Source organism: Abrus precatorius, unplaced genomic scaffold, assembly GCF_003935025.1.
Source record: "Abrus precatorius isolate BTA unplaced genomic scaffold, Abrus_2018 Scaffold2, whole genome shotgun sequence".
NCBI classification, from domain to species: Eukaryota; Viridiplantae; Streptophyta; class Magnoliopsida; order Fabales; family Fabaceae; genus Abrus; species Abrus precatorius.
Window position 1 is genome coordinate 38372054 of NW_020874362.1, and position 17028 is coordinate 38389081.

Genomic DNA, 17028 nt, shown 5'->3' on the forward strand with positions numbered 1-17028 from the left:
TGTGTTTAAGAGAATTAGTGAGAAAAGTATTGTTTCATGGAACTCAGTCATTGTTGGTTGTGCACAACATGGGTGCGGGATGTGGGCTCTAGCATTCTTTAACCAAATGTTGCGTGAAAGGGTTGAGCCAGATGAAATAACATTAACTGGTTTGCTTTCTGCTTGTAGCCGTTCTGGGATGTTACAAAAAGCAAGGTGCTTCTACAGATACTTTAGCCAGAAAAGATCTGTTACGCTTACAATTGAGCATTATGCAAGTATGGTGGATGTACTTGGCCGCTGCGGAGAGCTGGAGGAAGCAGAAGAACTGGTGATGAGCATGCCTGTGAAAACAAATTCAATGGTATGGCTGGTTTTACTGAGTGCTTGCAGGACTCATTCTAATTTAGATATAGCTGAAAGAGCTGCAAAACAGATATTCGAAATGAAGCCTGGTTGTAGTGGTGCATATGTGTTGCTATCAAACTTGTATGCATCTTCAGGCAGATGGGCTGAGGTGGCTCAGATACGAAAAACAATGAAACATAATGGAGTTGTAAAACAACCAGGATCCAGTTGGCTAACCATAAAAGGACTAAAGCATGAATTTCTCTCAGCAGATAGGTCACATCCTCTTACTGAGAAAATTTATCAAAAGCTAGACTGGTTAGGAGTGAAGTTAAAAGAATTAGGTTATGTTCCTGATCAACAATTCACTTTACATGATGTTGAAATTGAGCAAAAAGAAGAAATGCTGTCTTACCATAGTGAAAGGCTTGCAATTGCATTTGGGTTGCTTAGCACGGTGGAAGGCAGTACAATTACAGTAATGAAAAATCTACGTGTATGTGGCGATTGTCATAATGCAATAAAGCTTATCGCAAAGATTGTTGACCGTGAGATTGTAGTAAGAGACTCTAACCGCTTTCATCACTTTAGGAATGGAACATGTTCTTGTGGGGATTATTGGTAGAACATCGTTTATTCATGCAAAGCACTATGATAATTTATTCCGCCGGGGGCATCATAATTCTTAAAAAACTAAGGAAAAAAATTATGAAATATTTGTTTGCTCTGCTCTGCAGATCCTTGATAACAAAGTGGGAGAGAAAAATTCCCTATTACATTTTGTCAATTGTCTGAACTTTAACTAAGAGATATGATTATTAGTTATGCAAAGAACAACAAGAACATTGTATGTGAAAGAGTAGAAGATCCGAGATGAGAAGCACGAATTAGTGTCATGAACAAGGTCAAAGTCTTCACAGTGGAATGTTAATGGAGTATGAGAGATCAAGTGTCCTATAGTGGAGGTCATTTGAGATGATGCAAAGTTATCTGGCTACCACAAACCATTAGAAGGTTCAGAATATTTAACCGCAATAAGAAGAATGTTGTGCATTTTTTAAACAGATAATTAACACAATGCGTTTGTTATCTTAAATGTATTGTAACAATAGTTGTTTTTTATATATAACATGTTGGGGTGGTGCAGTATGTCATTCTCTCTCACCTGTTATACGATTTCATAATTGACTGAATTTTGGTCTAATTGGAAGAACATATATACAGCATCCTATTCATCAAATCAATAAAAATATAATTTAATATGAAAATATCTTCCTTTCCTTCTTTTTATTTGGATGACTTAAGACAATAATAAATTAATCATTTATTTATTAAAATAAATACAAAAAATATATATAATATAAAGATAAACCCACATAAATTTAGAAAAAAAAATGAAATAAGAGTGACAATAATTTTGAACTATCAATAAAAACAAAAGATAGAAGTTATGACATACAATTGGTAGCCTCGAGTTGTACGATAAAGTTATGAGAATATTTGTATTATAATTTACTTGTTATTATAAGTGTATAATAGTAATATCATTTTTTCTTTTTCTATTGGACCAAACATTTTCATTAGGCTTTAAGAATAGAATACAAAGTTGCAAAATATTTTTAATACATTGAGTTTTATGTTTAATAATATTTAATAAAATATGTGTGGCATTGCGTGAATGAAAAATACTTATTTACATAGTTGAGATTGCAAAATTACATATTTATTACAAGTACAAGTGAGCATAATTTTAATTTATTTTCATGTATGGACATTATTTCAATAAAAAAAATATTTGACGAAAGTTTTAATTCTATTGATACAATTAAGGATCTGTCAGCACACATTATCTCCATGAGGAGTTAAAATATGTACATATAAAAAAAAGTAATATTTATTTAACTTAAATATATTTAATTTTTTTATAAAATTTTAAAATGTATTTAAAATTTTATAATATTTTAATATTTTAAAAAATTGTTTAAATTTTAGTGTTAAATTTTTTAAAATTCAACTTTTTGATTTTTATTGATGATGTACCTTAATACTAGGATCAAAAGTAAATTTAAAAAATAAAAGACTAAAATTAAAATACTAATAAGAAATAAAAATATATTTAAACAAGTTACATTTTAATAAATTTAATTAATGACTTTTAACATTTTAATATTTTAAAAATTTTATTTATTTTTATTATCATTATACAAACGACCAAACGTAATTGTATTATGTGATTGATTATATTACATTTTTTATTTGCTTAGTATTATAGATAATAGATTCTTTAAAAAATTATCGTCATTAATCGAAATTATTCCGTTTTAAACATGCATTAACAAGACTAATTAAAATCAAATAAAAAAAGAGCTATCTGTTTCCACGTTGGTGCCAACAAATTCTGACATAAAAAAAATGAGAAAAACGCATCGCCACCTTCGTGTGTCTCGTTCTCTCTGCATTTAAAACACATCCCTTCAATTCTTTCACTCCCCCCAATTTTCATTCTCTTTTATTTTTCTCTGTATTCTCTACCTGACACCCAATTGTTTGTTTCTCTCTCTTTCATCCTTTTCCTTTTCCTTTCTTTACGTGAACATTTGCGTTTAATGCCAACGTTGATATTTGAATTTTTTTTCGCTCTCGTCAATGTATCTTTTTTCTTTTACTAACACCAGAATCCAACATTTTCTGACAGTTTTACAAGCATCTGCGTTCTTCTTCAATTTGCTCCTACTGAAGATATCTCAAATTTAAGGTTTGGTTGCTGAGAAAAAATTATGGTAGCTTTGGTTTTAGTATTTTGTTTAGAACAAATTGGGGTTTTCATCACATGGATGGTACCTCATTGAAATATATTTTTTTATTTATTGATTTTGAATGATTAATGTATCCAAATGCGTGTATATATCTAAAAAGGTTGAATATTTTGCACCTATACGACATTACAATTTTGATGTCTGCTGATAATACCAGAGTTTGACTATTTTGTTTTTTCAACTCTCACTTTGGACGTTTGATTTATCATTTATCAATCGTTTTCCCCTCAAAAGCTAATCTGCAAGGAGTTATTCTATTGATCATATAGTTATTCAAATATTTATTTATTGGGGGTGGGGATTAAGTAACCAAGGACTATTGTAATAGAAAAGTCTTATTATTATAGGATTTCATGAGGCTTTTATCTTTTTAGTCTATAACGAGATATTTCTTTCATTCCAGGTAGTTTAGCTTGGCTGTTATCATTGGAGCTGCAGCTTGGTCCATTTGGATCCTTGTGGGCTTCAACGGTGGCAATGAGTAATAAACGGTTGGAATTTGGGAGGCCTGTCTCAAGTATGCAATGATACTTAATTTGATTCTCTCTTGTATTTAATTTGATTTACCCTTATTTAAAGTCAATTTAAACTCATTTACATGTAATTTATTTTTTTCCCCACTAACTCGCTCTCCCTCTTCATTAAGGATAAGAATAAATATGGGTATGAGACTGAAAAAGTAATAATCAATACTTCATTGGTAATCCAGAATGACAATAATTTTAAAAAAGAAAAATAGAACTAAAAAAAGCAGTACTATGTTTCGGGAAGAACTCACCTTGATTGGGTTTGTTTCTAAATTGAATGAATAAGGGTATTTGCACTAAGAAATTTAGTGGATAAGATTATGATGCACTTTAAATTAAGTCAATAGTGAGTGTAAATTTACTTGATAAGTTTAAAGATAAGCTCGTTTTGGAGGATTTGTATCAACATGTTTTAATTCAGTACTGACAGTAATATTATAGCTATCTCAAAACAACTACTTTCTAGCTTTATTAAATTGGGAATGATTCATCCTGGTATGATGTTTCAATCACCACTGGTTCTTCTGATGACATATGCCTTGATATTGTTTTTTGTCTGGTTTATTTAGTAGTTATTGACAAACTTCACGTTCCTTGATGAGTGTTTTTTCACCCTACCATTGAGGGAATACTTAAAAAACAAGATTTTCCCATCTTTTCTATTAGGTTGCATTTTGCTGTTGTTTTTGTGGTTGCCCATTTTTTATATTTTGTGCATACCTATGTGGTTTCAAATAATGACTGGATGGTTGCATCCAGAGACGAGATACCATGCTTTATTGGGGATATTTGGTCTTACTGTTTTTTTGGACTCACAGTGAGCTTGATTTTAAGCATTGCAGCTTATGATTCTTTAGAATTTTAAATAGAAATAAAGAGATATTGCAAACAAAGGTGGAAATAGGCTAGACAGCTTGTCAAGGGCCTACTGATAAGCCTATAGCTTGGCATGCAATAGGCTTGGCTTGACCCTGTTTACTGAACAAATCAGGTTTAGTCTTTTTTAACCAAAAAGAAAAACAATTTAATTAAATTGGCTAAGCCTTGGGCCTTCTAATGTATCTTTTTACGCTCAAGGGCCAACACGTTATATGTTCATTATATTAATCAAAAACATATTATTACAATTTACAAAAATAATTCAACTTATTATATATCTTGAAAACCAACGCTTAGGCCCATTTTCTTACTTAAAGGAAAGGCCTGTATTTGATAATAAACCGTATTCAAGCTTTATGTTTGAAAAATTGGTCAATCCATTAAAGACAAAGCTTGTCTTGCTTATTTCCATGTCTAATTGTGAATGCAAAGTTGTTTTCAATTTTTTTTCTTGAGAAGTTGAATGATTGGCAGGTCTCTTACAGGTAAAAGAAGATTGAAGGATTTATTGGTTCAAAAAGATAATCGCTTCTGTGCTGATTGTAATTCTCCAGATCCTAAATGGGCGTAAGTTTATTCACCTTTTCACTTTTATATTTTGGGAGTGTTTAGTGTTTTGGTGAAGGATTTATAAGACATCCTTGTAATTAATTTGTAGGAACTAGCTACATGAATTGTACTATGATGAAAAATGCGCATACTACCTCTTATGAATACATTTTTCTAATTGATTCTTCAGGTCAGCCAATATTGGAGTTTTTGTATGCTTAAAATGTTGTGGTGTGCACAGAAGTCTTGGTACTCATATATCAAAGGTAGCCCCATTCATGATCCAATTACTTAAGAAAGAAGATTTTACAAATCAAAAGATTAATAACCTTTATTTGTGGTGAGTTATTTTCTATAACGTGTTTGAAATTGGTTCAGCTTGATTTGGTGAGAAAGAATTAATCACTCTTATATGTCTATACCCATGAAATAGTCTAGTGAACGCTTTGTGTTTGGGTGCATTTTTTTTAATGTTGCACATGCTTGATGTACAGCCTATTCTTAGCCCGAATTGACATGTGATATCTTGTGAAATTTAAACAAAAGAAACACTAAATTAGTGATCTATGAGTTTTGAAGTTAAAACTTTGCAAATAAGGGTAGGAATGGAAAATAATGTCTTATTTATAACTTAAATTATCACAAGGAAGGCGTCTCTTCTCATGCCTATTCTTTGAAAATCAAAGGTGTTTTAACTCATCATGTCTAATTTTTGAAGGCCCGTATATCCAATATATTTTATAGTGAAATGTGAAATTTCAATTTATTGTGCTCTTCTGCGACTGGATTTTGCTATTTGAGTTTCTCTTGGTCTTTATTATACAAAGGAAATTTGGGGGTATCATTGTCAAATATGCATATTTTTCTTTATGTGTGAAAATAAAAATATGGCAAACTAGGTCATCTTAATGCTGAGTGTGTCCACTTTTCATTCAATAGAAGGTGCTAGTGAATTTTTATTTTAAAGCATATAGAACTACTCAACTACTAGGTACAGTTTCTAGCTGTAATAAGTGAAAAGTGAGAAAGGATTCTCTGTAATTCTTGGGTAAGAAGTAAACTTTCTATTTTGATGATTGAAGTTATTGAATTGGATTTTTTATGAAATGTTTGATGACTATTTTAAGAAAGTTTGTCATGTCAATTACAGTTCAATTTCAGCTTGTGTGACATGAAATTAGGCCAAATTAAACTTCACACATAACCAAATGATTGGTAGTACCATCATTCTACCCGGTGCATTCACAGCCCTTCCAATTTTTCACTCCTGATTTAACATTTTCATATAATGAATGTAATAAAGTCAAAGGTGCCAAAAGGCGTAACAAAACCACTAAGTCAACGTGCAAGGAGCTTCTTTGGATCACATTATACCCCTACTCTCTTTTTAATAAGTTGTGTATATCAAGTTAATAGTATGCAGAACTTTATTATTTACGTTTGTCTTGTCATGCATTAAAGCCTTGGGATGTTTTTTTTTTCACTCAGATTTTGTCTGTGACATTGGATGACTGGTCAACTGATGAAATAGATGGAATGATTGAAGTTGGAGGAAATTCTTCTGCCAATTCAATTTATGAGGCTTATATTCCAGAAGGATATACAAAACCTGGACCAGATGCCAGTCATGAGGAGCGTGCAAAATTCATCCGGTTAGATATATTTTCATCTCCACTTTGCACTGTATGTAATCTACCAAACTTAGCATCACTTGGCATGTTTTAGAAATCTATTATATTTCTAATCATCACAAAGTGGGTAAAGCTGTAGGCAACATTGGATGATATTGATATGAATTTCTGTGCTCTCGACACAATTTTTTTCTTCTCATGTTTTTTTAACCAATGGGCTTTACTTGAGTCATTTATTTTCTTGAGTTTCTGCTCTTTTCTGCTACTCTTTTTAATCACAGTACTTTGTCCTTGGTTGACCACCGATTAATCAGCATGGCATTGAGATATTGTTCATGGTAGCATCATCAATGATACCAATCTTATCAATGCTCAAGTTAAGAGTGTCATTTTAACTGTGACAATTTTGACTGCAGATCAAAGTATGAGCAACAAGAATTTTTGAAACCTAGTTTGCGCATTGTGTCAGGAAAAAGCAATACCTCATCAAGTTTTTCCAAAGGGATTGTGGTTGGTTTTCGAAGTACTAGTAGTTCACAGAATATGGTAATTATATTTTATATTTTAGTTCCTTCAAGAGTAGATGTATTTGTCTGTTTACCATAAGTTGAGTTAGCATATAAATGAAATCCAAAGAGTAAATTTGATGTTGTACCCAGATGAAAGTCTTCTAATTGAGATAATTCTATTTAAACGATGATTGCTGTATGCATCCAACTTTACTACTTTGGTAGTAAATACAATGAAATTATTTTCATGGATGTTTGACTGATTACCTACGGTGAAAACAGGAAGGAATGGTAGAATTTATTGGAACGTTGAAGGTTAAAGTGATCAAAGGCACAGACTTAGCTATCAGAGATATAATGACAAGTGATCCATATGTTATCTTGAATCTTGGCCAACAGGTTGGTTGTTCTCATTGGCATATATTCTAGGGAAACTTTTGCTCGTTATCTTTTATTTTTAGTTGAATAGTAATAGACATTGATAATTTTATTTCTGAGTTGATTTTGGTGCTATGCCCTCAGATTGTTCAGACAACGGTAATAAAGAGTAATTTGAATCCAGTCTGGAATGAGGAACTTGTGCTGTCCGTACCTCAGCAATATGGAATATTAAATTTGGTAAGGTTGAATTTTATGATCTTGTTAGAAAACAGAAACAAATTGTTTATGTATCCTGCTATATACAGCCAAATCACTGAAGAAAATCTAGGCCTTCCCAATTCCTCAACGATGCATGACACCTTTATGATTGTAAGACCAAATCCATGTATTATATACTTAAACCAAACCCTATTCAATGCTTCTCTCTTACATCCTTTCTCAACATTGGCTATCAAGTAACTACTCTTCATCAACCATCCTCAAACCCTATGGTCTTACTTATATTACTATTTATAATAATAATAATAAAAAAAAAAAAAAATACTAATCTAGAATTAGTGATACAAATCTAACAACCACCACCAAGCCTTATTTGACTATGGTCGATTATATGGATCACACGGCACTTGTACAAACCTAATCCCTTAGTCAAATAAGCACACAAACCATAAAACATAGTGAAATTACAAATAAATGCTAAAATTGCCTCCTCAGTTAGATAAATAATTGATTTCACTATATAGTTTAAAGATTTTAGGAAGATTTACTAAGATATTATAAAATACTCTGAGACATTCTTACATAACTTGACCACTTTCTAATTTAAAGATAAACATGCTCAAATGTCTGAAAAAACCAAGAAAATAATAAGCACAAAAGTTACAAACTACTAAAACAACCTCCGACTTCATGCCTCTTTTTTGTTTCACTTTTCTCTAGCTTGTATTCAATGAAAATCTTACCTTAATTGTATTAAGTTTTCCTGGATATCAAATTCTTAGTTTGGAGCTAGGTTTCTCTTCATAGCCTCCTGTTGGGTTTCTTGTTTGGTGGTTGGATATTTGGATCTTCATGTGTGATGCGGCTAGCTGTCTCTGTCTGTCTTTGTGTGTGTTTCTTTTTATTATTGTTATTTTTGGCTACGAAAAGATACAAAATTAATTTCTGGTATGAGAACAGGGTACTTTATTTTAACAGCTGGCTGCATTGCATTGCAGAAAGTGTATGATCATGACTTGTTTTCAGCTGATGATATAATGGGGGAAGCAGATATTGATCTTCAGCCCCTGATTACATCTGCTTTGGCATTTGGAGATGCTGGAATGTTTGATGATATGCAGATAGGAAAATGGCTGAAATCCCATGACAATGCACTTATAGATGATAGCTCAGTCAATATTATTGATGGTAAGGTTAAACAAGAGATGTCACTTAAGCTCCAAAACGTCGAATGTGGAGAATTAGACTTAGAACTCGAGTGGATACCCCTTGTTCATTAGGCAAATTACTGTTATTAATCTACCCATTTTCTTAAAGAAATTTATCTAATTCTATTCCACTTTGGCCTATCATCCCATAATGAATTACTAAACTTTCTATGTCCTTTTCTCTAATTAATTTTTACAATTAAATTATTCGACCAAACTTGTGTGCGCACGTGCTGGTCTGCATGTATCTGTTTCAATTGGTCTATATAAAAAAACATATGATGTTAACTCTCAATCAAAACCATGATATATTCTGTAATTATATTACACTTGATTTTTTAATCCATGTTTTATGTTGAGTGAAATATGAAAACTTTTAGGACACTATTTTCAGTTTCTCCCAAAGTTGCTTCGTAATTTTTTTTTTGTTTCAAAATATTAGCCATTTATGAATTTTTAAAAGATTAAGAAAATCTTTGAATATCTTTAATTTTGAGAAATATTTGACTAAATAACTACCATTTTCATAGGAACGCGCGATTGATTTTTTTGGTCGGAATATGAACACGTGATTCGAGTATAAACGTGAAAGTATGTATTAATAACTAGTAAGAGCAGTGAAAATAAGTTATTCACCTGTTTCAAGACTTTTGATTCTGACGAATAAGGACTGAAAAACCTATATTTAATCAAATTTTTGGAGTTAGATTTAAATAAATTAGACTAATTTGAACTCGTTGAAAAGATATAAGTGAATTGAAAAAAAATAATTCAAACAAAATAAAGTACAAATTTTATATTTTAATACGTTTAACAAAGTTGTCTTGAGTGTTGGTTGGATTAACTCATTTTTTCAGCTTCAATTTAACCGACATTGTCTGCGACGTTCATTACCACATCAAATTTGTTTACATCTCCTTATACTTGCAAGTTGCAGCTTGGGTGGGCAACAACATTATCCACATCAAGAAAGATTTGTTGACAAAAAATAATTATGACTTTAAATTTTCATTCAAATCTCCTAAGATTGATGGTCTTACGGTTCATCATAGTCATATAAAATGCGAAATGATTGATAGTGTTGACGTATTTTTATTTTTTTTTACATTAATGCTATGTGGTTTTATATTTTTATAATATTTTATTAAAAAACATATTCGATATTTTTAAAATATAAAATATAATATTTCATCTAAATATTTAAAAAATTGATGAAAAATATCGTATGAAGATTTGTAATTTTTCTTTGTTGAAGCCAGCAGTTGCAAAATCTTATGTTTTGTAAAGAAATGCTGGACAACAACTGAGAGTTTATTATAGCGTACTTATATTTTTCTATTTTTATTTTTTATTTGCTTTCCTATTTTCCTCCTCTTCCACTCTGTTTTAAGGTGTCATAACATCAATTTCCTTTACAATAATACATGTGACGGGGACACGTGCCTTACATCTACTTAGATTACACTGTCCATTTTCCATGGTACTTTGACAAAGAAAAATATTTTTTTATAATTATTTTTTTTTTACAGTAAAAGTTGAAATACAAAGAGATAAATAAAAACATGAAATAAAACAATCAATATGATATATATACATCAACCGTTCACATAAATTTATTTACATTGACACGGTTTCAAGTTTATGCCTCTTTTAGGTAAAACTGTAGATATGATTTATGCTTTTATTTGCTACAAACTGTAGAAAGAACAGGAGCATAAGTTAGCAATTTTGGTCCATATATGAAATGAAAATTTAATTACTTTGTTACAATTGAATTTTTACTTTGATTTCCGATGAATTTACATAAAATCTTTTATTATTACTATCCAATCATCATATAATATCGTATTATTAACAAAAGTTCATTTAAACAAAGTGTGGATTCATCAGCAATGCACTTTACAGGTCGAGTAACTTAAAATTCAGGCTTTGAATGTTTTAAATTCAAGATCTTATAATAATCACCGTTAACAAAAGTAACCCATTTTAAAAGTGAAATTAGAAGAATTAGTTCACTTTGTTAAAATGGTAAAGTAAAATTAATTTTAAACTATAAATGTAAATATATTTTCACCTAATCAATACAAGACACCCCGTGACCCAATTTTTTAAACAAACCACCGTTTTGCTGATCTAAAGAAAAGAAGCACGAGATCAATAGAAAAAGAAAAGTGAAATAAATAAATAAATATAACGCATTTATATAATCATAAATCTAAAAGCGCTACTCTCTTTACATGCAACGTGGAATCATAGAACACTAAAAATAAAAAACAATGCAAAATCGAAGAACACTATTCACTATTAAGGGTTGCGTACCACTAATTGCAATTTGTTATTGTCATCGTCATTCTCACCTTCGTTCCCATTCTCACCGCAAAACGCTGCGTCTAAATTCTGCTTTCTGTTTCGGTACTTTAATGCATAAATCAAACCCGAAGCCACAAGCAGAACCGCACCTGCAATTCCACACACTAAGCTCGCCACCGTCAGTGCCTTTCCGACGTGGTCTCTTCCGTCGCTTCCGCCTCCGGATCTCCACCACGACGGCGGCGAGGCTTCGCCGGAATCCATGGCCCTCGGCAGCGCCACGTCGGAGGAGGAGGACATAGTCGGCGAGGAGTTCGCGCTGTTGAAGAAGGATCTCATCTCCGGCGAGGAATGCGCCCCCGCCGGGGACAGTGTCTGGAAGGTGAGACCGTGATCCGATGGCCGGAGCTCCCTGGCGGAGGAGTCTCCGGCGAGAATGAGCACGACGAAGACGGCGAGGGAGTAGGGAACAGGCATAATGAAAATTAAAGAATGAAGCTGGGTTGGTTAATTTAGAGTGTCAGCGGAAGAGGAAGCATACATATATAAGAAGTCTGATGGAGAAAACGGTGTCGTTTGGAAATGAACGACGACGAGAGTGTGATGAGTGAGTGGTTTTAACGAACGTCAAAGAGGAACAGTGCGTTTTGTTTGAATATGGAAAACTGTGTGACAATTTGTCGGAGGAAAAGGTTGGTCCTCTCCTTCCTCTCGCCGCTCTCTCCTTTGTCTTTTTACTCTTCACTTTTCTCTTTAAGCTCAGTTGCTTAAATATTCTCACATAGTTTATCAAAATATTTTGACTTTTTATTTCTTATGATTTTTTTATATATTGCAAAAAGATATTTGTTTTTAGATCTTCCATTATATAATGTTAACACACACACATATATATATATATATATATATATATATATATATATATATATATAATTAAAAAAACTTTTGATGTACTACAGCACACATTTTTAATAAACCAACATATTCATAATAATAAAACTGTGCTTATTAAATGGTTTGGATCTATATATACAGGTAAGTTACTAATAAAATTTCATAAATGAGTACTACGAACCCTTATATTTTATTAGTTTGTTAACTAAAAATTGTAGTTAATGAATTCATGTGTGTGCATGTACTTGGTAGGTAAAGGTACAAATTTTAAGTTGCTACCAAGCTAGTATAAATTTATGTTTAAATATTTTTTTAATTTTTTTTAAAAAGAATAAGCATTGAAATATCTTATTTATTATAATCTCTATATTAATTTTTTTGTTAAATAAAAGATATAAATTGATATATTGACATAAATTTAATATATTAATCATGCATTTGTCATCATGTATAATTTTTTAATTAAAAATTAAAAAATATATTCTTCTCATCCTTCCCCTCTAAAATATTGAATAGCAATTTATCTACTCTAGATGTTTTAGGTGATTTTGATGTGTTAGAGTTGAAATTTGGTCCATGATGGTCAGGTTAATTGTTTTATAAACATTGGATATAATACAAAACAAATGAGTGAATGGAATAGCATGTGAAACCTAAATAAGCAGTGACTGCAACGAATGTTAGAACTTAGATATTGTAATTAAGCGCCTCATAAAAATGGTGTTTTTGGAAAAATTTGCAGTCACAGTAGGCCAAAATCGTTGCATCCTCCTCTACATTAAAGAACGATGTTATAGGAAAAAGGTAAAACAAACAGTAACCAACGAGTTAGTGGGAGGGGCAGATGAAGAATATGATACGTAACTTGGTTTTTGACTCCTTACATTTTGTTTCTTATTTGAAGACCAATTTATCTGAGTATGAAGGTGAAGACCACTTCAGCTAGGGGTGTCAATTGTATGCTTTAGATAAAGTTTGGCTTAGGTAAGTAGAAAATAATTTATTATGATCCCTTAGAAATTGAAAAATAACCCCATGTTTGATTAAATTTTATTTAACTGAAACCATTAACAATTTATTAATCAATTTAAAAATGAATGAATGTTCAATCTATTCATTTAAAAGCATGTTATATTTTATATTTCAATGAATCATATATATAGTAATGGAGAGACAAGAAATACTTTATTCATTTTTAATAGTTTAATAATTCAATGAATTGAAAAATAAAAGAGAATGGACCATTAGCCATATACATGATCACAATAACTCAATTTATCCAATCCATTTACTTTTATTTCCTAAATTGGATGGATGGAGCCATCACTAATTTCTATTGTTGAAGGTTGTTTTTTATGATTAGTGCAATTGACTAAACAAATTAACTATACATTGTTATACTTTATTTTTTATTTATAGTTTTACTTGAATTAATTATGCATACTCTTTAGTTTATACTTTTAATTATATTAATATATTTTTAAAATTTTAAATACGAGTATATAACATACGAATAATTACCAATTTTGAATCACATGTTAGCAGATCATTGCCATCGTTTCTTGCCATGCATCAAAAGATCTGTTTCTTGCAATGCATCAAAAGATTACCAGCTGGACGAACAGACAAAAATAAAGATTCAAAGTAAAATTGAAGTGTGCACTTTTTTCTTATACCATATGGATGAAAAATGTAAGGAAGATGAGTTTCAGCCATGACCAGAAGAAAGTGTGAACCTACCAAGAAGGAAAGAGGGAAAAATATGAAAAGTAAAGGTAGAATGCGACGATAAATTCCAAAGGAAAATTCCTAAGATGCTGGCGGGTTTTACTCCTGTTATAGAATTGCTTTTGTGAAGAAAAGTTATGGAAGGAAGGAATAGTATAAAAGATAAAAGAACATACAAATAAAAAAGAAAAAGTAACAAAGCAAAGCCATATTCGAATATGAATTAAAAAGATACAATACATGTATCAAACAAAATAGAAAAGAAGATACACTCCCAAGTTCAACAACACTAGTTTTAGTGTCATCAAGTATTTTTGCAGATTATATGCTTCATATATATAAAAGATGTCTATGGCCTTTATTCCACTTGCCTCCTCACCAGCTCTTTCATTCTTCTTTCTTCATTTCTTCTCTCTACACCACATCATCAATGGATCCGTGTTCATGTACCCCTAAAAAGTATCAAATAAAGAATTGATCCGTGGTGGGTGCCTCCATGACTCTCTCTCTCTCCCTACATGATTACTCATGATTTTAGAGTGTATTTGAGAGATTATTTTAATTAATTCAAGTTTAATTATATATTTAGTTTTTATATCTTTATGAACTTTAAGCTTAAGGCTTTTTCATTGATGTAATTTCACACAAAATTTATGTATAGTCATTTTTTCAATTAGTCACTTCGTTATTTAATAAATAATCAATTGTGTCAAATTTAAAATAAAAAATTATTAGATAAATTAAAACTTAAAAAACATAAGGACAAAAAATATATATTTAAATAGTTATTTTATAACTTATTTAATTAACAAATTTATTTTGATCATAATAAATAATGAGAAGCAAGTATATTTCAAAATTTATTACTTAAAGTAATATTTAAACTTATAGTTTATAATTTACATTTTATTTTATTTTTATCTCTGATACTTTAATAAGAATATTTTTTACTATTTTAGTATAAAATCTCTTGTGTAATATTATACGATTTATTTTAGTCACTACATTACTTATTTTAAAATTTTAAAAATGTTTAGTTTTCAAACAAAAATGATGAAAACTCAATAATAACTAAAAAATATAAAGCTATAATTAACGGAAAATTTGTATTTTATACAGAATATAAATATATTTATGAATATATGGTTTTATTTCATTTTACATTTACTAGTTAGTAATTCGTGCATTCAACGAGTGTTTTGAATTATAATAACTCTTTCTTTCCAAGTAGTTTAACAATAAGCCTGTGTTGAATATTAAATTGTCAAAATCAAAGAGAAACTTGTAATTTACAGCAAAATAAATAAATAAATAAATAACGAGACAAAACATCACTGAAATAGTCATATAAACAATCATTACTGTTGGTTGGGTGACGATCACTCAACATATAAGAGCATTGATTTGTTTCGTTATGATGCATTATATATATATATATATATATATATATATATATATATATTCACGTATAAACCTCATATGCTGCTGAATGCTGATTATATAACACATGGGAAGCATAATTAAAGCTGCCATGCATTTTCTCCATGATGCTGTTTCCTTGTTTCTATGTGCATGGAAGGAAGTAATGTTGTTGTTATTTGATGATGGTGCTTTTCACTTGCAGATTGCAACCACTTCAAATTAACCAAATGTCCAAGCTACCATTCATTTGTCTCACTATTTCTATATGCTTTCTAATTCAACCACCATTTGGTTTGGCTTGTAGATGGAAACTTTGTTAGGGCTGAGAGGTAGCTGCACCAGAAAATTTGGTTGTCCGCACAGAATGTTCACTTTATAGCACCAGAAAAGGCACTGTTTTGCAGTACATCAGATAAAAAGAGAACAAAGCAAGGCCTATATATAGCACATAGTGTATGTCAATGTCTTATCCAAAAGAATTTGACAATTTTATGTTTTTAAGTTCCTTGATCTTTTGATGGGTATTTGTGTTTTGGTATTATCGCTTGAACCCATGCATTAATAATATATTTATTATTTATCTTTGCGAGAGTTTGATTGAAATGAGCTGAGGAGAGAAATTTTAATGGAGATAAAAAAAATTATCAAATTTGGACAAATGGGAAGAAAGGAAGGAAAAATAAAACTAATTTATTACTGTACTTTTAAAATATTTTTAAGGATTAAACCATATAAATAATTTCGTTAATATATTTTAAATAGTTTAAACTTACTTTCTCATTTTTTTAAAAAATATCTTAACATTTGAAAAGTCAAATTTAAAACAGGATTTTGGTGTCGGCTATTTTCCTGGTTTAAAATTTTTTAAAGAAAACAAAAAATAAAGATAAAATTCCTATCTTTATCTTTTCTCAATTTTTCTCTAACCAAATACTGTATATTAAAAAAACAACATATTTTTAAAGTTAAAAAGCGCAATGAAAAATAAACGAAAAATAAAAGGTTTGATTATAATTTTTAATGTACATAATTATTAAATTTCACCTCGTCTCAACGTAAAAAAAAAAAATTTAACTCACCTTAGTTGAGATATGTACTTTTAAGATAAAATTTAAATTATAAAAATATATAAAATAAATTATGAAATCATAAATTTTTGTTTTTATTTTCTAATTAGTAATTATAATCTTGTAAGTTAACTTTTAAACAATATTCATAACTATTAAAATAGAATAAATTGTTAGAACTTTTAAGTAAATAAAGAAAATAATATTTATAATAATTGATACTTAACGATATGATTATGAATATATATTTTTTAAAAATAATATTTTATTTTTTATAAGAGCGCAAGTATCTGATAAAAAGAAGATTAATAACAATAATTTATAATTTTTATTATTATCTATAATATAACATAAATTCTATATGTATAGAGAAACTTATTAGAAAAGATCATGAAACGTAACTACTTAATAGTTACCAACATAACTACTAAGTAGTAACTATTAAAAATAATTACTTAGTAGTTATCTTAAAAGTTCAAGAGACAAATGCTAACTTCTCCTGTTTTTACTTATAATTAATATCAAATATCATATCTTAATAATATTAATTATATAATATAG

At 29.9% G+C, this 17028-nt stretch overlaps 2 protein-coding genes across 5 annotated transcripts; one reads left to right on the top strand and one right to left on the bottom strand.

Annotated features, from left to right (window-relative positions):
* The first annotated feature begins 517 nt into the window (after positions 1–517).
* On the top strand, positions 518–9118 carry LOC113857377 (ADP-ribosylation factor GTPase-activating protein AGD12-like). Of its 4 annotated transcripts, none has more exons than XM_027489185.1 (9): positions 3022–3086; positions 3551–3660; positions 5035–5116; positions 5289–5364; positions 6587–6750; positions 7146–7275; positions 7521–7637; positions 7761–7856; positions 8837–9118. In XM_027489185.1, exons 2-9 carry the CDS (start codon positions 3621–3623, stop codon positions 9116–9118), a joined length of 987 nt encoding a protein of 328 aa, XP_027344986.1. In that variant the 5' UTR covers positions 3022–3086; positions 3551–3620. The 4 variants fall into 4 exon arrangements, with proteins under 4 accessions (XP_027344987.1, XP_027344989.1, XP_027344986.1 ...); XM_027489187.1 differs by having other exon boundaries at positions 3036–3086; positions 3551–3624; XM_027489186.1 differs by lacking the exons at positions 3022–3086; positions 3551–3660 and adding an exon at positions 518–554.
* Positions 9119–11350: 2232 nt separating this feature from the next.
* LOC113860082 lies at positions 11351–11834 on the bottom strand. Its single transcript, XM_027492707.1, has one exon. It carries the CDS (start codon positions 11831–11833, stop codon positions 11351–11353), a length of 483 nt encoding a protein of 160 aa, XP_027348508.1. The 5' UTR covers position 11834.
* Positions 11835–17028: the final 5194 nt, after the last annotated feature.

Bases quoted from the DNA above. Each gene is read 5' to 3' on its own strand.
- LOC113857377 (XM_027489185.1), top strand. From the start codon at position 3,621: ATGAGTAATAAACGGTTGGAATTTGGGAGGCCTGTCTCAA. The intron at 7,638-7,760 runs GTTGGTTGTTCT...CTATGCCCTCAG, and splicing joins TCTTGAATCTTGGCCAACAG to ATTGTTCAGACAACGGTAAT. The intron at 7,857-8,836 runs GTAAGGTTGAAT...ATTGCATTGCAG, and splicing joins AATATGGAATATTAAATTTG to AAAGTGTATGATCATGACTT.
- LOC113860082 (XM_027492707.1), bottom strand. From the start codon at position 11,833: ATGCCTGTTCCCTACTCCCTCGCCGTCTTCGTCGTGCTCATTCTCGCC.